The sequence below is a fragment of the Tenrec ecaudatus genome, chromosome 16, assembly GCF_050624435.1.
Source record: "Tenrec ecaudatus isolate mTenEca1 chromosome 16, mTenEca1.hap1, whole genome shotgun sequence".
Lineage (NCBI taxonomy): Eukaryota > Metazoa > Chordata > Mammalia > Afrosoricida > Tenrecidae > Tenrec > Tenrec ecaudatus.
Window position 1 is genome coordinate 23,766,690 of NC_134545.1, and position 24,640 is coordinate 23,791,329.

The window sequence follows — 24,640 nt, forward strand, 5'->3', positions numbered from 1 at the left end:
ACGGGGGAATTTCAAAACAAACTACATAGTATCTGTAACAGCAAAAACGGAGAGTCCTCATTAGCACACAATAAAAGTCAAGATCAAAATCTTGAGACATGACCGAGGTAGAAAAGTTGTGGGTTCTCCTTGTTTACCTGCCACAGCACAGCCTCCCCTCAAAACCACCCCCGTCAGCAGCCTGGCCTGGTGCCCTCAGCATGTCTCACTCTGGCGGGACCAGTATGATCAAACCATGCAGGAACATAGGTAAACTGCTTTCACAAAGTTCTCAGACAAAACTGAACACCACAGTCCCAAGTCATGACCATCTGTAGGTATGTGGACACTCCACGGTCCCAAGTGCATGACAAAGTGCCGGCATGTGGACACCATGGGCACAAGTCATGGCAATCAGTGAGTATGCGGACACCACTACCAGAAAGACATAACATGTAGATATGTAGGTAAGATATGCCTGCTTTTCTCCCTCCAAAATGTCTTTTAATATGATTACAAATAATTCTGAAAGTTTACAGAGCACTTAACTTTGTAATTGTCTCCTGGATTACGAATAGGGCAGAAATGGCTGGGGTAGAAAGTTGGGGCTTCTCCTTGTTCAACTGCCATCTCACACCTTCCCCCCCCTCAAAACCACCAACCCCAGCAGCCTGGCCAGTCCCCCTGCCCTCATCTCTGCATCTCCGCACCCACAGAGACCCCCTCCCCCCTTCATGTGAAAAGACTCAGCAGGGATCAATCGTGTTGTGAGAAAGCAATTATCATGTTGAAAGCCCCGACTGTGTGCTAGTTGCCAGGCTAAGCACTAGGGCATGCAAATAGCATTTAATTTCTACATCAGCATCACGAGCCTTTACAGCTCACCAAACTGGGCCTACCAATCACACAGGACACCACACCACACCCACCGCCATGGCGTTGATTCGGCCTGACTCACAGCTCCGCTGCAGGACAGGGCACAACTGCCCGGAGGGTTTCCAGAGTGTAATCTGTACAGAAGCAGACTGCCATGGCTCTCTCCTTGGAGTGGCTGGTGGGTTCAAACTGCCAACCTTTAAGTTAGCAGCCGAGCTCACTAACTAGATTGCACCACCAGGGCTCCTGAAACTGGGGCTGAGAGAGGTGAAAAAACTTGACTACATTTGCATAGCTAGGGTAGAGTTTATATAGAAAACTAGGTCAACCTAATCTAAACCCACGATCTGAACCACTGTGCACATTCCTCTTCCCCTTCCTAGAACCTCAGGGAAAAGGACTAAAAATCAAGAACAAGAAAACTATGACTGAGCAACTGCTCTTCACAGAGGACTGAGTGACCTGCATCCGTGAGGCTGATGCAAGACTTGTACAAGAGTTGCCACTCCCTGGCCCTCACGGAGCAACCTGACGCCTACCTTCAAACCTCTTACCTGTAAACTGTAACAGCCCACTTTTGAAGAAGGCAAACTTACAGAAAGAAAACAACTGGCTTCCTTCTCTCAGCGCAGAAATGCCCTTGCTCAGACCTCCTGGGACCAAGGCCGCCTCACCCAGGAAGATGCAATTGTTTCATCAGAGCCTGAGCACTGGCTTCCCTTTCCAGACAATCCCCATTCTCAGACCCGGTGGGTTCCTGTTCCTGATAAACAGCATCACTGGGAGAGGTGGGTGTTGGCCACCCTAGAGTTGGGTGCTACCACCATCAAGCCTGGGGCCTCGGGCTTCCTGGTACTCAGATTTCTGGGTCAGAAGCTAAATGCTCCAAGGGAAGCTGCAGCCTGCAAAGGGTTAAAGTGGTGCTGCACTGGAGCCACTTGTCAGCAGGGACTTGTCACACGGAGAGCTGAGGATCAGACCCGGTGCTCTGGAGCAAATCCCTTCACCTCTCTGAGCCTGCCCCGAGGTCCCTCTTCCTCTGAGGTCCCTCTTCCTCTTCCATTAAACAGGTCAATGTGAGGCTTAACGAGCTCATGGGTATAAAGCTGTTAACCAATAGTTTTCACTTATATTAGCCATTCAATAATGTTCCCTGAGATTATTGTTAAGGATAATCTGGAGGCAATCTCAATTTCTATCAAGATCCCTGATTCAATCATCTTATTCTTAGGAATACTAAGGAAATGTCATACTTTCAGTAAAAAAGTAATATATACAAATATGTCATTGTAGTATTACTTATAACAGCAAAAATTGGAAGCAACCGAAAAGTTCCTTGATAAGGCAAACCTAGACAGATGTATCCAAACTCAACAGAATGAGTAATAACTCAAAAGCCACGGCCATCAAGTCCACTCGGACTCACAGTGGTCTCGGAGGGTCCCCAGGCTGTGCTCTGTCCTGGCCCAGACCGCCTTAACTTTCTCCCTGGGACGGCAGATGGGCTTACACCTCAGCCTGGTGGCTCACAAGCCAACGCACACCCAACAACAGTGCCACCAGGGCTGGCTCCTTGAAGGAACCAGCAGCAGCCTGTACACATGATCCTGAGGACACTAGAGAGCAGCGTGGGAAATATTTACAGCATAAAGCTGAAAAGCCACAAACAGAATAGGGGTGACTGCTGGCAGTCCCTGATTTATAATGAATCAAGTTATGACAAGCAGGGTCAGAATCACTTGTCTATTGGTTTCGCGTCTTATCATTAGTAATATGAATGTTAAACCACGTAAGTTTACATGTAATGTTTCCCACACCAAAAGACAAGGGTAGTATTTATAAAGATATTGATGATTTTTACTCTAAAGCTTTTAAAAAAAGAAGCACTTGACTTGCATTCAAATTACCTCACAGTGATGAGGGGATTACTTGCACCAAAATTATGTATGTAAAGCATACCAAATGAAGAGAACAGGGAAAGCTGAATTTTGGCAGTCAGTATTTTACTTTTAAAACTAAAGTCGGATTTGAATGTGCAATTTTTTTACGCTCATTGTGTATTTATTTATTTTTGGCTTTAATGAAACAGAAATTCATGCTTTCTCAGTTTAGGAGGCTAGAAGTACGAATTCCAAGCATAAGCTCTAGGGAAAGATGTATTTTGTTGCCTTTGGTCCTGTCTCCTTTTTATATTTTTAAAAACTTATTATTAATTTGGAGTTAATACATATATCATTGTAGCGATATCATGAGGGGAGGCGGAAGGGCTGAGAAAGAGGGAACCCATCATAAGGTTTGATATATAGCCGGAAGGGGATGAGTGACTGGAATGTGGGTGAAGGGAGACAACAGATAGTGTACGATATGAAATAGTAATAACAATATATAATTGACCAAGGATTCATGAGGGTGGGAAGAGAAAGGGGAAAAAAAGGAGCTTATATTAAGGGTTCAAGTAGAAAATGTTTTAGAAATGATAATGGCAACATATGTACAAATATGCTTGATACAATCGATGTATGGGATGTTGTAAGAGCTATAAGCCCCCAATAAGATGATTTTTAAAAAACCACATACATCATGTAATTCCATAATTCAATCACGTCAAGTAGCATTAACCAATTGCTCCCACACTCAGTTTCCAAACATTCCTTTTCTTTCTGGACTCCTTGACATCGTCGCCCTTTTACGTCTCCCCAACCCCCACCATTCATATTCTACTTGCTGTTCCTATAGGTTCATCAACCGTCAACTGCATATACCGAAAAAGAGAACAACACATAACACAGTGTCAAGAGTGTGACTTTCAATGACATAACACCTCTGAAATATACCCAAATAGGAACCAACAAAAATGAAACAAAACAAAAATACAGAAACTGTTGAAAACTAGATCAGGTCCAGCGACAAAGCTTCCACTTTTCAAGCCAGACTTATGCCTCTGATCCTCTATCCTCATCTGTCCAATGTGCTCTGTTTAGCAACCCCCTTCCCCCCATCTGTCAATTGTGGACAGAGGGAGTTCACCGGAGCCTTGTTTCCTATGTCGTTCCCACAGAAGAATCCTGGGCTCCCGCTGTCATCCATCGCCTCCTGCAAACCGGCAACGCTATCAGCTCCCTATTCCCCTTGCCCCCCACCTTTCCCGTACCCACAGGAAACCACTGCTCCTGTAACTATTTCTGAAGGGTTAGCTATCTTGACTTTCAAGTACCACACGATTTTAAATATACAAATGAATATATGTAAATCTAACATGATTAATGAGGTGAAACAAATAAGAACCCTAATAGTAGGGAAAGGAATTTCTGATCTAGTAATTATAATTCTATTAATTTATCTTAATAAAATAATTGTGGATCTGTTTAAAGATTTATCTATAAGTTCACAAGCATTTTTGAAATAGCAAATATCTATATATTAAGAAAGAAAATAGCTAAATGTCCAACTAGGGATTAAGTAAATTATATTGTCTGTATAACCAAACACCAGATAGTCATTAAACACAGTATTATCGACAGAGGTAAAATCTCAGGTGTATCGGTCCAAGTCTCCTCCTGGAGGATGGAAACAGATGAGGACAGGACTCTCTGCTAGAGCATCACCCAGCAAGCAGAAGGCACAGAATACACATACTTTTGGAGTAAAATGTAATTTTTAAGAGGGGTTAAAAAAGCAGGAGCCAAATACTACTTAGAAACACACAAATAGATCTATAATGAAATTTGTATGTGCCTACCCCAAATTATAAGGTGCCTGGTGGTGGACAGGACTTTCTTCTCTCATAGTTCCAGTCTCAGAAACCCACAGGGCTGCTCTACCCTGTCGGATAGGTTCACCGGGAGTCAGTATCGACTCGATGGCAATGAGTTTGTTTTGCTTCATGGCACAATGCCTAACACACTTGTCTGTGAACCAAAAGGTAGGCAGTTCAAGCCCACCAGTCACTCTGAACAAAGATGTGGCAGTCTGCTTCTGAAAAGAGTTACAGCCTTGGAATCCCTCGGAGGCAGAGTACTCTAACCCAGGGAGTTGGTCTGCACTGGAAGTCACTTGGCAGTGGCAGTGGCAGTGGCAGTGGGTTGGGTTTGGTTATCATAATTATAGCCCAATGGAGAACAAGAACTAGATCAAACCATTTCCAGTGGCTGTCTCTGGAGACCATGGTCAGAAGTGATGTCTGCCCACCCCCTGCTTTGCCTTAGGGTATTTTACAAATTCTGTTTTACTTTTATAGTCAGGAGAAAAACCGTACAGTCTAGAAGGAAATTTCTAAAGCCATAGGCTCATGTCTAAGAGCTGTTCATACAATGTTCCTCACCCCTCTGTTCTCCGGCTCTGGCCTCTGTCCCTGAGGACGCGGAGGCGTCTTCTCTCTGAAACAGAAATGACATAAACTAAGATTAATGGAATCTGCTTTGAGCAGTGTTCTCAACCTTCCTCATGTCGCAACCCCTTAATACAGCTCATGTTGCAGTGACCCCCCCCCAACCATAACATTATTTTCCTTGCTACTTCATCACTGTCATTTGCTACTGTTATGAATCGAGCGACCCCTGTGAAAGGGCCATTCGACCCCCAAAAGGGTCATGACCCATAGGTTGAGAACCACTGGCCTAGCCCTTCTGCTGGCATTTTGTATACCTCCTTCACCAGTGCAGCAACCCTGCTCCGTGGACTCTCCTGCCAATCGGACATGCTGTTTGCCAGGCTTCACGGCACTTTGCACACTAGCAACTGTGAGGTCTTTTGCAAGGCTGGCAAACAAGGCTGAGTGCAGAGTGCCTGCACCCAGGGCATGCTCAGTAGGCCAAAAAGTGGCTCCCCACCCCCGGCAGAGTCCTATCTGGCTGACTCAGAACTTAGTGTTCTGGTAGAAGAGGTTATTCAGCAGAAGGGAATTCCAGTCCAATGGGAGGAGTGAGTGTGAAAGGTGCTCCCAGCCCTCACCTGGGGTCTTGCTGCCCGGTGCTGCCCCGGCCGTAGAGTGGGATGACCTTGTCTCGACTGATGCCGGCCTTGCAAACCGGGCACACCTGCCGGTTAGGTCTGGTCTCCAACCACTGCAAGCAAAAGAGTAATAATACACATGAATGGCACAAGGTCAATGAGATGACGGCTAGGTGACCACAGCTGGTTGAGAGGAGGGTCAGGGACTCAAAATAGGAAACACCATCGGATGGAATACCTCAAGGCAACGCTTCTCTACAATTCCCACTCCTAGCACTCAATATTTACAAGTACGGAAATCAAAATTGCCTTTAAATACCACCACAATTAAACAGCCTTCCCCAAGCTTTGTTTCTCCCTTGGGGCACCCGGCAAGGTAGCAGAAGAATGCAACCCTGAAGCAATAGCAGGGGTCTGAAAGAGCTGGCCTGGGTCTGTACCAAATGCTAAAGCAGGCACAATGAACTTGAAATCTCTACCTTCCCAATGGACCAACTGTCCTATCTTAGTAATCACTTTTTTCTTTCTGTGATCTCACTTTTTCTGGGGACTTGCTAGGTTCTCAAGGATAAACCTTGGTCATCCTCTAAAACTTGCTGGGTTTTTTTTTAATGTACTTTCACTGATTTTTGCACTTACTCTTTCTTTAAATATTAAAACCACTACCCCCCCCCCAAATATATATTAAAAAACCCCAGAGTCCTGTGCTGGGTCTTCTAAGTCCTTCCACTAATTACTTTTATATCATTTTAACTTTCTTAAAAACAAAAATAATAACACTTATCATCTACAATGGCTTTATAAAGGTGTCCTAGAGGCACAGTTGGGAAGCACTCAACTGCTAACAAAAAGGGTGGTGGGTTGTGCACACCCACGAGTTACAGGAGACAAAGAAATGGCAATCTGCTTCCGTTAAGATGACCAACCAGGAAACACTACAGGGCAGTGTGCTTTGCTGAGTCCCAATCAACTCAATGGCACCCAACAAATATGTCTTCATAGACATGAAATAATTATATCTATTCTCCAGGGACGTGCTAGATCTCCCTCTGTCTCTCTTTATTTAGACAGATGACAAGTCCCTGGAGAAGGACATCACACTTGGTAAAGTAGAGGCACCAGTGAAAAAGAACACCTCAACAAGATGGCCTGACACGATGGCTTGAACACGTGTTCAAACACAAGAGCAACTGTGAGGATGACACAGGCCCTGGCCACATCTCATTCTGTTGTACATAGGTTGTTATGAATCACATCAAACTTGAAGGCACCTAGTACTGCCACACATATGTATGCTGTTGATGTCAGACATTGTCTGACTCATGTCAACCCCGTGAATCCAGAACAGAACTAACTGATCCACAGTTGTCAAATCAGATGCCCAAGTCTGCCTCCCAAGGCACCTATGGGTGGGTTTGAGCCTCCAGCCTTTTAGATAGTCAAGTGCTTAACTGTACCACCAGGGAGTCCATATAAATTTATGTTTCAACATTTATCTCAGAACGTAAATTACACCTTTAGATTCAGTGATCTGAGGCTTATAAGCATGAATCAGAAGGGAGTTGGCAAGACACAGTGGTTTTAAACTCCCCACTTGCTCTGTCATATGGTTGATGTGTCCAAAATCTACGTGTTAGGTACACTTCATAACCTCCAGGCCGGCATGTGCTTCATAATCTCACAGTTCCACCGGGCTCTTAGGCTCTGCTTGAGTCAAAATGCGCAGCCCTGGACTGCACAGAAGGGCCTCCCTGTTGCCCTTCTTCCTCAACTGGATACTGAGACTCTAGACGTCTTGAACCACTGTGCTCCCTAACATCCCTCCCGAAACCACTCCAGTGTGCGGCTCTCCTGCTTGCTCCCAGCCAGGTCCAGTTTGGTATTACCAAGCAGGTGCCTGGTTCTTGGAGAAAAACAATAAAACTGAACTTTATAGTAATCTAAACTGGGAAAACAGACTTGTTTTAACTGCCCCCCCCCTTGCCAATTTTAAATTAATACCAAAATGTCTTCTCTCCTAACATTTAAAAAATGTACCTTCAAGGGGTACGAGATGATACAAGATGGTTTTTATAGAGGCAGAATCTCACAAACAGAAAGGACCTAACATAGCATCAAACTCAAACCAATTTACAATGAGGAACTGAGACCTAGAGGTGGTGGCTTGCAAATCCACGCACAGGAGGCAGGGTCAAGACTCTCTAGGGCAGTGGTTCTCAACCTGTGGGTTGTGACCCCTTTGGGGGTTGAATGATCCTTTCACAGGGGTCGCCTGATTCAAAACAGTAGCAAAATTACAGTTACGAAATAGAAACGAAAATAATTTTGTAGTTGGGGGTCACCACCACCTGAGGAGCTGCATGAAAGGGTCGCGGCGTGAGGAAGGTTGAGAACCACTGCTCTAGCGTATCACATTGGCCCCGTCTTTCAGAGTGCCTGTGAGTGGCAGATGTGTAACAAGGGTGGAAGGGTAGGCAAGCAAATGAGCCCACAAGCCAGGGCGATTGCAGCTTCTGACAGCAGCCTCCTGAGACTCAGGGTGAATTGTGCAACCCTAGCTGATGAAAGACAAAGTAAAATAAAATCCGTCTTACCTGATGTAAACACGGCCAACTGTCAAGAGTCCCCAGGGCAAGCAGTCATCCAGGAGAGAGAGGGGGAAACAAAGTGCTCTTGTTAGCAGAGGCGTGGATGGTCATACAGTTAGGGCAGCCGAATGGGCAACAGGGTGAACCTATGGAGTACTGCAGACCCACCTGGGGGAGGCAGTCCCTCTCCTGGAGCCCCCTCACCGAGGCTCTTGGGGATATCGGGTGTCAGAAATTAGAAGTGTGAAAAGCAAAAGTGAACTAAAATCACAGGTAAAGTGAGGCAATGGAGTCAAGATTCCAGTCTCCATGCCTGGGATCCCACTATACCAGGGAGCCCAAGAGCACCATCGCAGATCCAGCTTCCTGGGATGGTCACCTGCGGGGAGGACGATAGCCTCTGAAGGAATCCCATCAAGCTAGGGCCCCCTGCCTGTACAGGAGAAACGTGCGGGGGTGCTCTCAGGCGTGCACGCGCTGTTTCACTCTCGGGCCCCTTGGAGCCGCACGCCTCCTCGGGCTCACAGTTCCACTGTACTCCGCCTTGAGAAAAAGCTTAGAGGTGAGGTCTGTCCATAAGTCATGGCCACGATGGGGGTGCTACTTGGCTAACTTTGGTTCTGTGAGTTTACACCACAGAAAATGCTACCCATTTCCTCAGTTCATTTTCGATCACCCAGTACTGCATCCGACAAAGGACATAGATTGGAAAGATGTATAATTAATTATCTAGGACACTGGAGAATGTAGCCATGGCTTCTGTTGCTCTCACAACATACATCTTTTCAAGCTGAGTAAAATTTAGCCTCAGAGGGTGGTTCCTTTCCATAGAAGCTGTGTCACAAATCAAATATGGTTTCCTTGGACAGAACAGACGCCTCACATCTGGCTCCAACATTAAACTTTCACCTCCACTGTAAGATGAACACCCGAAACCATGGTAGGTCTCCACTGGCAAATCCCCCCCAGGCTGTCCACCGAATGGAGGGAAGAGTAAGAAGCTTGTGGAACTCTCTGGGTTATAGCCAGAGTGGCGATTTCTCCCAGTTACTAAGCACCTCACATGGGCCAGCCTGTGGCTCACTAGCTTAATCCTCCCCACTTCATAGCTGAGGAAGCTGATGCACAGAGAGGCCAGCAGATTGGCTCAAGGGCCGGAAATGCCGGTTTCATTGGGGAATCTGTGTTCTTTCTTCCCAGGGTATCCTGCCTGTCTTTGTTCTTTGTCACTTATTCCAAGTACTGACTTTATGCTGTCTCAGAGGATCTCCAGCTTCTGAGACACACATGGTAGGTCGGAACAGAAACAGCCTCTGCATGAAAACTGTTAGCAACTCTCGCTGCCCAAAGCCAAGACGAGTGAAGACAATGGAAGATACATGGAAACAGTCAGTTCAGAGCACGAACGGACCACGTGAACCTCAACCTCCCTATCCCTGAGGCCAACAACTGTGTGGTACCTGGCGTACCACTACCAACTGCTTTGAAAAGGATCTCAATAGAGGGTCCTGGGTAGAGGGGGAGAAAACGTGGAACAAAACTCAAAATCCTGGGGAAAAAAGACCAGACCTTATTTGGCCGACAGAGACTGGTGAGAGTTGTGTGACTGTGGCCCCTAGTCCCTCTGAATTCAGGCCTCACCGTGGAGCCACGCCTGCCTACACGCCTTAAAATAACCACCCATCAAAGGGCAGCATTTCACCCAGGGGTAAAGCTCAGAGAGTGGGAAGGGACAGGAAAGAAGGACGAACAGCAGCAGTACACGCAGGAAGGACGTGGGAAAGGGCTGTTCACGTGTGGGGACTGCAATCCACGTAACCAATCAAAAGGGGTATGAGCTGTTGGATGGAAAGCCAATGTGCTCTGTGAACCCGCACTCACATCAAACTATAAAGAGTAATTATTAGACAGAACTCGCTGCCTCCTTCTCTTCACATATTCATACACTTACTTACCTTTCACATTGTTGCCAAGCTAAACTCCCTGCTTCCCGGGCACAGACACCATTCACCTCTCTCCCTCTATTTAACCAAGCCCACCCTTGAAGACTAGCTCAAAACCTCGAAAGCTCAGAGCCACGAGTCATGTGTAGTCATTGATCCTGACTTGGACACGTGCGTCCTTTCATTTGGACCTATGTGGAATCGAGTAGCAATCATGGTCACTGTGGACACGGCAGCTACTCTTGTACGTGTCCAGTCACTTACTGCTCACGAGTCCCGCTGGGAATGGGGCAGAGGGATGAAGCGTCACAAGGAGACAGCCTACCTCCAGTGCCCACTCACAGCTGCTATGTCCCATTTCTTGGCTCAGCAAAGGCAGGAGGCTACAGGAAGTCAGCGCTTTAGCGATAGGGATATGGAGTCCGGGGCTGGGGACATAACATGCTCAGCTCACCCGGGACTCGGTGACCTGCAGACATTTGAACTGAAAGTGAACATCTGCCTTCTATCCAGCGCTGCTAAGGGTTTGAACTTTCTAAAGCTATCGGGACGTGCTCTGGGCCAGTGGCAGGGGTACTGACCAGAAGAGGTGACCGCACAGGCTGATGACAGCGTCCTTGGCTGTGTCCAGGCAGATGTTGCACTCGAAGGTGCTGTCCTGTGCCCCACTCTCGCCAGCACCATTGCTGCTCCCGCTGGGTCCTCCTGCACTGGAGTTCTCGGGGGCCGTGGAGGCCGAGGGCCCCTTGCTCGCCATCCTTGGCTGCCAGCAAAGCTTTGAGGTGAAGCGTCTCCCCAGAAATCTTCAAGAAGTCCTAAAAGGCAGACTGCCCTTAGTTGCCTGTTTCTGGAGGCCCCTCCTCCCAGTTTCCATGCTAGTCATCACCAGCCACCTCTCCACTCCAGACTGCGACCGAAGTCTTGGGTGGACTTCCCAGAGGCTGCAGAGGACAAGTGTGGTAGGGCACTCACTGGAGCAGAGACCAGAAATTCCCAGCAAAACACAGCCCAGAGGAAGCTCAACTACCCAAACTGCACAAACCCAGCTGACTACAGAAACTGGGACTCTGGCTCACCTGCCTTAACAGTCTCCTAAGCGAACAGCCCAGGTGGGAAGTGTCTGCTCAATAACATGGAACATCCAGGCTGTCCTCCAGCTGGGGACGCCTCCCAAGTGGGGGTTCTATCTGTCAGGCCAGGAGCTCCTGACTGGGAGACACTTGACTGTCAATACAGCCCTGCAGCGGTCCAAGGTTACCACACTGGCAAGGACCAGAAAGGTCACCTGGCCAAGTGTCTTTTTCACATCCAGTTTTGGTGTTCTCCCTTCTGACAGGTTAGAATGCACCTGCTTTATTTTGTTTAAATCTGCCAACTTTTTAGCTTCAACACATTTAAAGGGGAAGTTCGTGACACTGCTAGAAACGGAAAGTTAGCATTATTCACCCTAAGTGAAATTCACTGCCATCCAGACTCAGAGTGACCCCCGTGGGTTTCTGAGACTTGTGGAGCTGCTGGTGGTTTTGAAGTGATGCAGACCGCGGCCCGATGTGTACCCCTACAAATGCACCGAGGGACACACTACTTATCTCCCCATCACCTGATACCCCCTGGCACACTCATACATGCTCAGGGGTTATCAGGTTATCAGATCTTTCACTCTCGTCAGGAAGCTCCAGAAGTCGATTTGCATTCAGACAACTGTTCCACCAACTGTGAACTGCCGACACAGTAGATACCAGTTGCTCACTACTGCCTGCAAGCTGGAGAACCTGGCCAGGATTTGAACGAGAGGCCAGTGGTGTCCAGGAGTTCGGGAGGGAGAGCAAGAACTTGTCAGAAGCCTGGTCTGGCCACACTCACCATCACAGACACTTCAATGGGAATGCTGGTTGGGTACCATCACCAAAGACCCGGAGACCTGGATGCTGGTTTGAGGCCAACCTCCACCCTGCTGTGCGGTTTAAAACCCTCCCTGGCGCCTCTGAGCCAGTATCCTCATCTGTAAAATGAGGCACGGGACTCCACGAGCTCAGAATCCCCTCTGGCTGAGACTGTCGCACCAGGTCATCTAGCTCATCCTGCTCATTGCATTGCCCTGCCCCCCAGAGCAGGTGCCTCCCTCCCCCCAGGCCCTTTTTGTCTGGGACTCACCACCAGAGTGCAGGAACTTCTCGGATTTGAGCTTCCAAAGTGAGATAGAGGCCCTAAAGCCCTCCTTTATGCCGCGGACTCAGAGCTCCTAACACTCGCACACCCTCTCTGGCAACACAGCCCAGTGAGGAAGCAGGGAGAGGAGGTCACTCGCCGCCACTTTTTCACAGAGTTACATCATTTTACGTTATGTCCCAAAAGGCCAGCCAACTGCCGCAGCCCTGGTGCCTTACAGGCCTCTACCCTGACACCTTCCCCCAGCCCAGTGCTTCCTCCCCTTACACACCACCTAGTGTGGCTTCTCCGGGCTGGTACTGGCTTCCAAGGGCCCCTGCTCACTGCTGCAGCTAAAGTGTTCCAAGAACCCAAATCAAGTTTGCATCTTTGTTTAAGAATAAGAGGCTGTCTTTAATATCAAGACTTACATGTATATAGAAAAAAGCCATAAAAATAAAAAGTTGGGCTCAGAGATCAACCTCATGAAAACTTGGACCAACTCCTGATGCATATAATAGGAGGCCCCAGCACAACAAACCAAATGCTCTTACTTCCAAGTACACATGCTCACAGAGCTTCTGAAAGCCCTTTTCTGTCAACCCACAGCCAGAAAGCATGGAGGGACAAGGGGAAGAAGTGTAAATCAATGTGTGGAACAACTCCATGAATCAGATAAATCTGAAACAGGGTTTCTACAGGAAGAATAACCCAGAGTCTTGAAAAAATAAAATCGCATGGGCAATTGGAGTACGGGAGTCCGCAGGGAGTTACAGACTGAGAGTAGAGACTTGGGAGACAGAAACCATGTGTAGCATGTGGATTTCACTGGGACCACTTACCAAATGAGTGGTGACAAAAACTGGATTGAGCTTGGACACTGGTGAATAGTAAGACATTAGCTAATTTTGTTGGGTATAAATTTGAGACTACAGAATGTTTAAGTCCTCCTGTTCGAGATTGATATTTAAGTATTTATTACACATGTTCGGGATGTACTTTAAAATACTTCAAGGGAAAATGGAAGCGGCGAGAAGAAAAAGAAACACGCCTGAGAGAAAGTTGATGGTACTGCAGATGCCCAGTTGATGTACTAGTCTATTTTTGTGCTGTCCATTTGGAAATTTCTGCAATGAAAGTTTTTTTAAAAGGAAGGTCAGGTTGCAGGCATATGTACACGAACTTTACCAAATATACTCGAGTATAAGCTGACCCGAGTATCAGCGAGGTACCTACTTTTGCCACAAAAGCCATAAAAAATGTGTTGGAAAAACTCAGCGTCTACACAAGTACCTAACGGTATTTGGGTAAAACCATACAAAATGCAAAAGAACAACAACTAGCAGGCACACACTAAACTTCTAGTAGTTGATTCTGGGATGCTGATTGCTGGGGGACTTCACTGTTTACGTTCTTAGCTAGTTTTAGAAGAGCCCTGATGGCCCTAAGCACACCCAGCACGCAGCTGCTAACCCAGAGGCTGGCAATTCTAATACCAGCCCCACTGGAAACTCTGTGGGTAGTTCTACTCTTTCTATAGGGTTTCTTTTATTTTTAAAAAATCATCTTATTGGGGGCTCATACAAACCTTTATCATAATCCATCCATCCATCCATTGTGTCAAGCACATCTGTTGCCCTCATGATTCTCAAAAGATTTTTTTTCTACTTGGGCCCTTGGTTATAGGCTCATTCCCCCCCCCCCCCCACAAACCCTTGGTAATTTATAAATTATTATTATTTTGTCCTGTCTTACACTGTCCGATGTCTCCTTTCACCTATGTTTCTGTTGTCCGTCCCCCAGGGAGGGGTTATATATAGATCCTTGTGATCGGTTCCCCTCTTTTCCCCCCACCTTACCCTTACCCTTCTCCTATCGACACTCTCACCACTGGGTCTGAGGGGTTTATTGTCCTGGATTCCCTGTGTTTCCAATTCCTATCTGCACCAGTGTACTTACTCTGGTCTAGCTGGATTTGTAAGGTAGAATTGGGATAACAGTTGGGGGAAGGAAGAATTAAATAACTAGAGGAAAGTTGTATGTTTCATCACTGCTGCACTGCACCCGGAAACTCTTATCTCCTCCCCAGGACCCTTCTGTAAGGGGACGTCCAGTTGCCTACAGATGGGCTTTGGGTCTCTACTCCGCACTCTCCCTCATTCACAATGATATGATTGTTTGCTCTTTGATGCCTGACACCTGATCCCATCAACACCTCATGATCACACAGGCTGGTGTGCTTCGGTGCTTCTGAGCTAGATGGCCGCTTGTTTATCTTCAAGCCTTTAAGACCTGACGCGATATCTTTTGAAAGCTGGGCACCATCAACTTTCTTCACTACATTTGCTTATGTACCCATTTTGTCTTCAACTACTGTGTTGGGAAGGTGAGCATCATGGAATGCCAGGTTAATACAACAGTGTTCTTGCCTTGAGGGGGAACTTGAATACAGGCCCAATGTCCATCTGCTACCTTAATACTAAACCTATAAATATATGCACTTAGATCTATTTCCCCATTCACAAATATAAATATACTTACATATGCACATGCCTATATTTAGACCTCTATAAATGCCCTTGGCCTCCTAGTTCTTTCCTCTATTTCCTTTGACTTTCCTCTTGTCTTACTATCATGTTCAGCCTTCATTTGGGTTTCAGTTAATTCCTCTCGGTTACACTGCCCTTGAGCAAGCCCTACCAGGCCTCCTACACCATCCTCACCATTGATTTTGGATCACTTATTGTTCCCTTGTTCCTACATGCTTTCTATGAGTCAGCATCAACTTGATGGCAACAGGTTTTATCTGTTGTACTTTTTTGTTAATAAACAGATATGGCTTTTACAAAATCCATTTAAAAGGAAAATTTAGAATGTATACACACACACACACACACACACACACACACACATCCATCCATGTATCAAGCACATTTATACATTTGTTGCCATAAGAATTTTCAGAACACTTTCTTTCTACTTGAGCCCTTGGCATTAGCTTCTCATTTCCCCCATCCCTCCCTTCCTCACTCATGAACCCTTGATAATAATTATTTATAAATTATTATTTTTTCATGTCTTACACAGACTGATATGTCTCTCTTTACCCACTTTTCTGTTGTCCATCTCCCTGGGAGGGGGTTATAGAGAGATCATTGTGATCAGTTCCCTTTTCTTTCCCCACCTTCCCCTTTTTCTCCTGTTATGGCTTATCTCAATATTGGTCCTAAGGGGTTTATCTGTCCTGGATTCCCTGTGTCATGGGAAAATAGATCTATGTACATATATTTATAGGTTTAATATTAAGGTAGCAGATGGACATTGGGCCTCAACTCAAGTTCTCCCTCACCACCAAGAACACTTTGTTCGAATAATCTGGTATTCTGTGATGTTCACCTTCCCAACATGATCTCTGAAGACAAAATGGGTGCATATGCAAATGTGGTGAAAAAAGCTGATGGTGCCCAGCTATCAAAAGATAGAGTCTGGGTGTTTAAAGGCTTGAAAACAAACAAGCAGCCATCTAGCTGAGAAGCAACAAAGCCCACATGGAAGAAGCACATCAGCCTGTGTGATTATGAGGTGTCAATAGGATCAGGTATTAGGCATCAAAGACCCAGAACAAAAAAATCATATTGTGAATGAGGGGGAGTGCAGAGTGGAGACCCAAAGCTTATCTGTAGGCAACTGGACATCCCCTTACAAAAGCGTCTTGGGGAGGAGATGAGCCAGTCAGGGTGCAGTATAGCACCGATGAAGCATACAACTTTCCTCTAGTTCTTTAATGCTCTCCTCCCTACCCCCCACCACCACTATCATGATCTCAATTCAACCTTACAAATCTGGCTTGACCAGAGGATGCACACTGGTATATAAGAACTGGAAACACAGGGAATCCAGGATAGTGATCACCTGTGTATTCAGGAGCCTTGGTGGCTCCGTGGGTAAAGCACTGGCCTGCTAATTGAAATGTAGGTGGCTTGAATCCACTAGCTGCACTGTGGGAGAAAAACTGGGCAATCTGCTCAATCTTTCAGTGTTGCTTTGAGTAGGAATTGACTTGATAGCAATAGGCTCAGTTGTTTTGGACCTCTATTGTTCGGGGACTGGCTTGTACATTCTGTCCTCTATGTTTGTATACTGATGATTTTTTATATGTGTTACCTTTGAAATCAGAAAAAAAAACACACCCAGTAATTAAAAACAAAAGAAAACAAATAAAAAGCCTCTTTGGCCAGTTCCAATCAATCCTGACAAGCTCTGACCCCAGCATGTGTTCCTGTTTGTCCCCTGAGGACTTTCCTCTTGTCTCCTACAGTGCTGGTGAGGTGCTTCTATGATTTCCAGTGGCCTGCAGGCCCCATCTAAGTAGGACTCATTGTTGCCCGGCAGGTTCTCACATATATCCCTGGACCCACCAAAGTTCTACAGGGCCCACACTTCTACACAACAGGCAGGAAGTAACAAATGGGACAGTTAATAGAATTTAAAATTTCCAGGAAGTGGTATCCTTGTAGCAGGTTAGCAATTTAAGGGTTTTCTTGCCTGCATACCCCGGTCTCAGTAGACTGCTGAGTAATTCCTAGTAGACTGACTGCATAGCCCCAGCAAGGACCTACAACCTCATTCTGGGAAGTATTTAAATATCCAAGTGAGTGGGTGCTGGCATGTGTGACTGATTTTGGCCAACTCCCTGGCTGACAGGTCACAAATCTCTCTTTGCAATATATTCCAGGTCCCAGGGCAGGACATCCATCCCTGGAAGCACCTTACCTTACCTCCTCTCCTACCAACTTCCATGTATCACACCAGGGTAGCTGGGCAGTATTCCTAGGGAACTATTCATTGAGCACCTGGAACACAGAATGGTGTCATAGCCTCTAGAACCCAGCATGACTGGGCCAATGGCACAGATAGAAGGCCCTCACTTATCTGGTTGGCTCAGAAGCAGGTGAGAGTCAAGTGGGAAGAAGGCTGAGTACACCTGAGCTGCTGTGCTGCTAAACTATCTTATGATCCATCCCTGTAGGGCCTACAGACTGTACAGCTTGGACACAGCAATCACATGGGACTGGTTCTGTGCCCCTTTCTCTACCTGGAGCATTTTTACCCTCAGTCTGAACTCATGTTTCCAGTTTTCAAAGCACATTCACATCTCTGATCACTTCTGGTCTTCACCTCATTTTACAGATGAGGACATCAAGCCATGAGATTAAAGAACTTGCTCAAGGCAAGACCAGGCAGTGCCAAAATCAGATTTCCCAACATGACACTTTAAGTTCTTTCCCTTCTCACGTTACCCTTAAACACTCAATTCAAAATCAAGTGCACGGGCTTTGCTTTCTCTAAAATTCCTTGTGCAATACTCTAACTCTTGTGCTTTTCTGAAGTGAGTAAAACCATCATTCTTCCTAAACGGTCATTCCATGATACCCACCTTCCTGACACAATCACTGAAAACAGAAGTGTGCATAAGCAAACGTGGTGAAGAAAGCTGATGGTGCCCGGCTATCAAAAAGATATAGTGTCTGGGGTCTTAAAGGCAAACAAGCGGCCATCTAGCTCAGAAGCAACAAAGCCCACAGAGAAGAAGCACACAGCCTAAGTGAATACAAGGTGTTGAACAGACCAGGTAGCAGACACTAAGGAACAAAACCCATCATTGTGTGATCATCTTCCCCACATAAACGCTGAAGACGAATGTATGCATAAATAAGTGTGGTGAAGAAGGCTGGTGGTGCCCAGCTATTGAGAGATATAGCGTCTGGGGACTTAACGGCTTTAAAGTAAACAAGTGGCCATCTAGCCCAGAATCAACAAAGCCCACATGGAAGCAGCACACCAACATGTGTGATCATGAAGGGCTGAGGGGACCAGGTTTCAAAAAACCGTGAATGTCTGTAGACAGCTGGGCATCCCTTGCAGAGGGGTAGTGGGGAGGAGATGAGTCATTCAGGGTTCAGTGTAGCAACAATGAAACTCAAAACCTTCTTCTAGTTCTTAAACGCTTCCTCCCCTCCCAATTATCATCATCCCAATTCTACCTTGCGGACCTGGTTAGACCAGAGGATGCACAATGGTGCAGTAGGGATCTGGAAACAAAGGGAATCTGCTTTACTCAATTGATGTATGTATGTATGGATTGTGATAGGAGTTGTATGAAACCAATAAAATGATTTATTTTAAAAAATCATCATTCTTCATCCAACTAGTAGTTCTCCAGGACTGACGACATTACAGAGCCCTGGTGGTGCTGTGGGATGTGTTGGGCTGCTAACCACAAGATTATGCACACCAGCTACTCCGCAGCAAAATGATGAGGCTGTCTGTTCCTATAAAGATAGAGCGATAGTCTCTGAAACCCTATAATCTGGAAGCAACTCAGTGACAGTAGGTTGGTTAGTCGGTCTGATAAATAACCTTGGAAACCTGGTGCTGTACCAATGTGTGTGGGATGGTGTTAGTCTGGGTACTTTAGAGAAACAAATCCACAGAAACTCACATATAAGAGAGAGTTTTATATAAAGGGTAAGTGCATATCAAGGAAACATTCCAACCCAGTGCTGCCCAAGCCCTCAAGGCCAACATTAACCCATTCACCCATATGTCCAATATCAATCCCCAAATTCCTCCTCCATCTCACAAAACACAAACTATGATGCCGACTGCAGGAGGAAAGCCGAATCAGTGAGCGTATAAGCATCTCAGTACTGGCAGGGGTCTCCACACGGCTGCTCCAAAACCAGGGCTGCATCGGGGTGGGTCCATGTGGCTTCTCCTTGGGGATGTCTTGAAGGAAGTCAGCTTTGCAAGCTGAAGCAGGGAACTGCTAAGGCAGCTGCACCCTGGTGCTAGAAATGCGAGGTTCACCAAGCCATTTATCCCTCCTCCCTTCAATTAACCCCACACGTGTTTATCAGTCACGTTGGCACCATAAACAACTAACTCAGATGGGAAGAAAGTACACAGAGAAGAGCAAGACCAAGTTGAGGCCCTGGAGTCTAGTATGGGAGGTGCTTTGTTTTTTTCTTTGAGGGAGGGGGAAGAGCTTTGTAAGGTACACACATAATTATAAGAATTCTTAAGAAGGGAGTCTAACAAACTTACCTGTTTATTTTCCTGCTTTCCCAAGCAATGCATCCTTCCCAGACCCCCTCAGTGCTTTAAATCTAGACCTGGAGAGAACCCAAGAATCTCTATTTTGAGGTAAGTGACACCAACCTCCATCTCAGATGGTTCTCTGATGAGTAAAATTTTGGACACCTACATCTAGATTAGGGAACATCCTAAAAACAAACACCAGAAAGAAATACCCACACAGCACAGTGAGGACAGTGACTTCAAAGTCTGTCCTTCAGATTGCATCACACACACACACACACTCCCCCACCCCCATCTACCCTCCTCAGATACCCCAGAGAAGTCAGATATACTTGCAGGGTGAGTGGTCAGTCTGCTAAAATCTCAGACCAGCCAACCCTTGATCCATCAGGATAATGCTAATCATTTAAGAAATAAATTTACACCTAGTTTGAAAACCATTTCCATATTTGAGATGGCCAGGATGAGGTAGATTTTCCGTCCTTCATGCCCTCTTAGGAATTCCAAGCTTGGCCTTGGATACTGACTGACCCAGCCTCCTCACTCCATTACCTTTCCTTCTCAGAGCTGGCCTTCGGTCCACTTGCCCTGACCCACTTCATATGTCCTGAGCACGTGAGACAACCTAAGGGCTGCACATCCTGCAGGAACCTCAGGGGAATCTGATCTCTGAAGGAAGTGTCTTGGAAGTAGTCTCAAGTTCTACAGAGACGCAAGTATTCACAATCTGCCTTCTCTGCCACTTTAACTTTAAAAATGCCAAGAGGAGGGTGTACAGAGGCAAGTAGAAACATGAATCTCAGTTAGGAAGATTACAATCTGGGTGATCTGAAAAGGGGCTTGGCAGAGTTCTTGTTCCTGTGGGCGCATACTGGGTCCTGCTCTGCAGGAATCCTGGCACACCAGAGCCTGCCTGTAGCTAGCTCATGGAGCTGCTGCTGGCGCACACTTAGGTAGAGGTGAGTTCTGCACTCTAAGAATGTCTACATCACACTCACAAAAGGTCAGAACAGGAAGAAATCTAAGTAACTCAATTGGAACTTGGAACACAGAGAAACCTCTCTCTCAAAGTAAGAGTCTAGTGGTAGTGAGGCTCCTCTGCTAACTCAGAGCCCTGGCCATGGAAAACCAAGGGCCTGGGTGGCGTCGGCTTAGCAAGAGAGAAGTGGGGGAGAAGACCAGTTGCCTTTGGCACTGCTCTGGTTCCTTTCTCTGGCATCCTCTAAGCTCCCTATCTACTCAACCAAGGCCCCTCTGGAGCCTTCACAGAGTTATAAAGCTCGGATTGCTTGTGGGACTCACACACACCCATCAACAAGGAATTCAGCATTCTGGGCGCTGACAAAGGGGTCCTCTGAGTGCATAAGGTCAGATGCTGGGGAGGACACAGACATAAACCCAGGACAGGGCAAACAGACCGTTCAATTTATTGTGAGGAAAACGGTGTGACTAGAGTCACAAGGTCCACCTGAACGCCCAGGGACGGCAATGGCTGAATCTGAAGCAGGAAGAGGAGCACACGCCAGTTCATGAAGGGGCCAGGACAGACTCAGCGTCATCACGTCGATCCCCACTCACAGTGACCTCCACAACAGGAAGTGCCCCATGGGTTTCCAAAACTCATATAGCTGTTTCCAGCAGCAGAAAGCCCCCGCCCCCCTGGCAGCTCGTGGATTCTAACTGCGCAGCCTGTGGCTAGCAGTTCAGCATGCAACCACTGCACCACCGGGGAGGGCGCTCCCGCTTCCACGCTTGGAAAGGGTAGTTAAATTCCTAGTGCCCTTCAGCTCTGGCCTGCTGGTCAGACCTCACCTACAAGTCCCCGAATTCACACCCAATCTTTCCAAAGGGCTCCATGACTTTCTCCTCCTTTCTCTGCCTCTCCAGTGCCCATTCCCTGGTCCAGCAAACTAACCTGCCCATATGACAGAAGACATGGTAACTAATTAGGCTTGCATAAAAATATCGCTTACATGGGAATTTTAATAGTATAATGCTTACTGAAAAAAGCAGGATCAAAATCATATACATATTTGAACATGTTATATAATAGCAAAAGGTTAACAAAATTAGAAAAGAGGCCCAACATATTAGCTGTATTTTTCTCGAGCTGGTATAATTGTGGACAAATTTCTTAAGCTTTAAAAATTAAAAAAAATATTTTAGTGTGTTTGGTGAGGAGTTTGATGCCCATTCAACAATTTCTACATAAATTGCTCAACGACACTGGATACATTGTTCACAATGTGTGAACATGCTTATTCTTTCTGTTCTGGTTGTTCTCTTTCCATTAACCATTAATCTAGTTTCCCTGCTCCCTTACATTCTCATCTTTGTTTCAGATAAATAATTGACTGTATAGTTTCCTTTTTTTTAAAAAAGGAACATAGTATTTACAGGTGATAATATTTTTTGAGGCAACATCTTTTTTTAAAATCACTTTATTGGGGGTTCGTATAACTCATCACAATCCACACATACATGCACTGTGTCAAGCACAATTGTACATCTGCTGCTACCATCATTCTCAAAACATTTTCCTTCTACTTGAGCCCCTGGTATCAGCTCCTCATTTTCCCCCTCTATCCTGCCCCCATGAACCCTTGATAGTTTATAAATTATTATTTTTTCATGTCTTATACTGTCCGACATCTCCCTTCACCCACTTTTCTGTTGCCGTCCCCCATGGAGGGGGTTACATGTTGACCTTCCCCACCTTCTCTTTACCCTCCTGGTATCCTTACTCTCATTATTGGTCCTGAGGGGTTTATCTGTCCTGGATTCCCTGTGTTTCCAGTTCTTAGCTGTACCCGTGTACATGCTTTGGTCTAACCGGATTTGTAAGGTAGAATTGGGGTCATGATAGTTGGGGGAGAAAGCATTTAGGAACTAGAGGAAAGTTGTATGTTTCACCACTGCTACACTGCACCCTGACTGGCTCGTCTCCTCCCCATGACCCTTTTGTAAGAGGATGTCCAGTTGCCTACAGATGAGCTTTGGGTCCCCACTTCACACTCCCCCTCATTCACAATGATAAGAATTTTTGTCCTTTTATGCCTGATACCTGATCCCTTCGACACCTCGTGATCACACAGGCTGGTGTGCTTCTTCCATGTGGGCTTTGTTGCTTCTGACCTAGATGACTGCTTGTTTACCTTCAAGCCTTTAAGACCCCAGACGCTATCTCTTTGATAGCCGGGCACCATTAGCGTTCTTCACATTTGCTTATTGCACCTGCTTTTTCTTCAGTGATCGTGTCGGGAAGGTGAGCATCACAGAATACCAGATTATTCGAACAAAGTGTTCTTGCATTGAGGGAGTATTTGAGTAGAGGCCCAATGTCCATTTGCTACCTTAATACTAAACCTATAAATATATGCACTTAGATCTATTTTCCCATCATCATATGTAAGTATATTAACATATGTATATGCCTGTATTTAGACCTCTATAAATGACCTTTGCCTCCTAGTTCTTTCCTCTATTTCCTTGTACTTTCCTCTTGTCCCAATATCATGCTGAGTCTTCATTTGGGTTTCATTAATTCCTCTGTTACATTGCTTGCTCTTGATCAAGCCCTACCAGGCCTCCAACACCCTCCTTGCCACCGGTTTTACTTTTTTTTCTTTCTTTCAACACTTACATGCACTTCCCACTTTGTCCACAGCGCGTGCTATGTTATTATTTTGATACCTAGAAGCAAATGTAGGAAAAATGTGAAAGTTTCACACCTTCCGATCTCAGTCAGATACAAAAAAGAAAAGTAATCTGATTAAGGACACTCACTCTCAGGTATGAACAATCGATAGCACGATAATTCTCCCAGAGTACTATAAAATCCCACGGATTCTTTTTTAAAATCCTTGTTAGCTAGTTTGCACTTGGCCGCTAGTCTAAAGGTTAGAGGTCTGAGCCAATCCAGCAGTACCTCAAAGGACACTCACTCACTGCCATCAAGTCATTTTGACTCATAGGAACCCTATAGGGCAGGGTAGAATTGCATCTGTGAGTTTCCAAGACTATAACTCTTTATGGGAGTAGAAAGGCTCGTCTTTCTCCTAAGAAGCTGCTGGTGGTTTCAAACTGCTAACTTTGAGGTTAGCAGCCCAATACAATCACTATGCCATCAAGGCTCCCCCTCAACCTGCTCTCATTCAGATTATACCCAAGAAAACCCCAAGAAGCAGTTCTGCTCAGTAGCATAGGGTGTTGTCATGAGTCAGAACCAACTTGATGTCAACTAGTCACATCATAAAGCGCATGACTCAAAATCCAAAAGGTACAAAAGAATAAAGACTGAAAGTCTCTGTCCCATCCCTGACACCCGGCCAAGTTGCTTCCCCACTCTGGAGACCAATGGTCCTAGACTGCATCTTTTGGATCACAGGGTTCTGTGTTTTTAATTGATACCAACCCAATGCACTATCATCGATTCGATTTTGACTCAGAGCAATCTTTTAAAAAAATCATTTTATTAGGGACTCATACAACTCTCATCACAATCCATCAATACATCGATTGTGTAAAGCACATTTGCACATTCATTGCCCTCATCATTCTCAAAACATCTGCTCTCCACCTAAGCCCCTGGCATCAGCTCATTTTCCCTCTCCCTCCCTGCTCCCCCCTTCCTCATGAACCCTTGATAATTTACAAATTATTAGTCATATCTTGCCCTGTCCGACGTCTCCCTTCACCCACTTGACTCACAGCAATCTTACAGAGTAGAACAACCCCTTCAAGTTTCTTAAATAGAATTACCAAATCACAAGCAATACCAATGAGTGTTTGCCCACGTTGTCCTTCCCAATGACAGGTATGTTTTCCAATGAGAAATGTGGCATGATTTTTGACGGTGTGGGAAAATATCACAAATTCACTAAATGACTCACAAGTAATTATTGAGAGCCACCATATTCCATGCACAACAATTTTCAAATATGGCAGAGTCTAGGGTGACTGTTCTTGCTTCTTCCCAGTCTCCCACTAGTTCTCAATCCACAGGTGTTTTGGTTTAGAGTGCCAGGTTTTATTTAAAAGGGAGAACCTACGATT

The 24,640-nt window shown here is 45.9% G+C and overlaps 1 protein-coding gene across 1 annotated transcript in view; it reads right to left on the minus strand.

The window, feature by feature from the left end:
- RNF185 (ring finger protein 185) overlaps positions 1-24,640 on the minus strand; it is a 44,436-nt gene that overhangs the window by 3,756 nt on the left and 16,040 nt on the right. Inside the window, exons 2-5 of the mRNA XM_075533656.1 lie at positions 10,918-11,151; positions 8,400-8,418; positions 5,806-5,918; positions 5,177-5,231 (exon numbers count right to left, since the gene is read on the minus strand). Of these exons, the coding sequence (XP_075389771.1) occupies positions 5,177-5,231; positions 5,806-5,918; positions 8,400-8,418; positions 10,918-11,093 (363 nt within the window). The 5' untranslated portion in view covers positions 11,094-11,151. The remainder of the gene's footprint in view (positions 1-5,176; positions 5,232-5,805; positions 5,919-8,399; positions 8,419-10,917; positions 11,152-24,640) is intronic.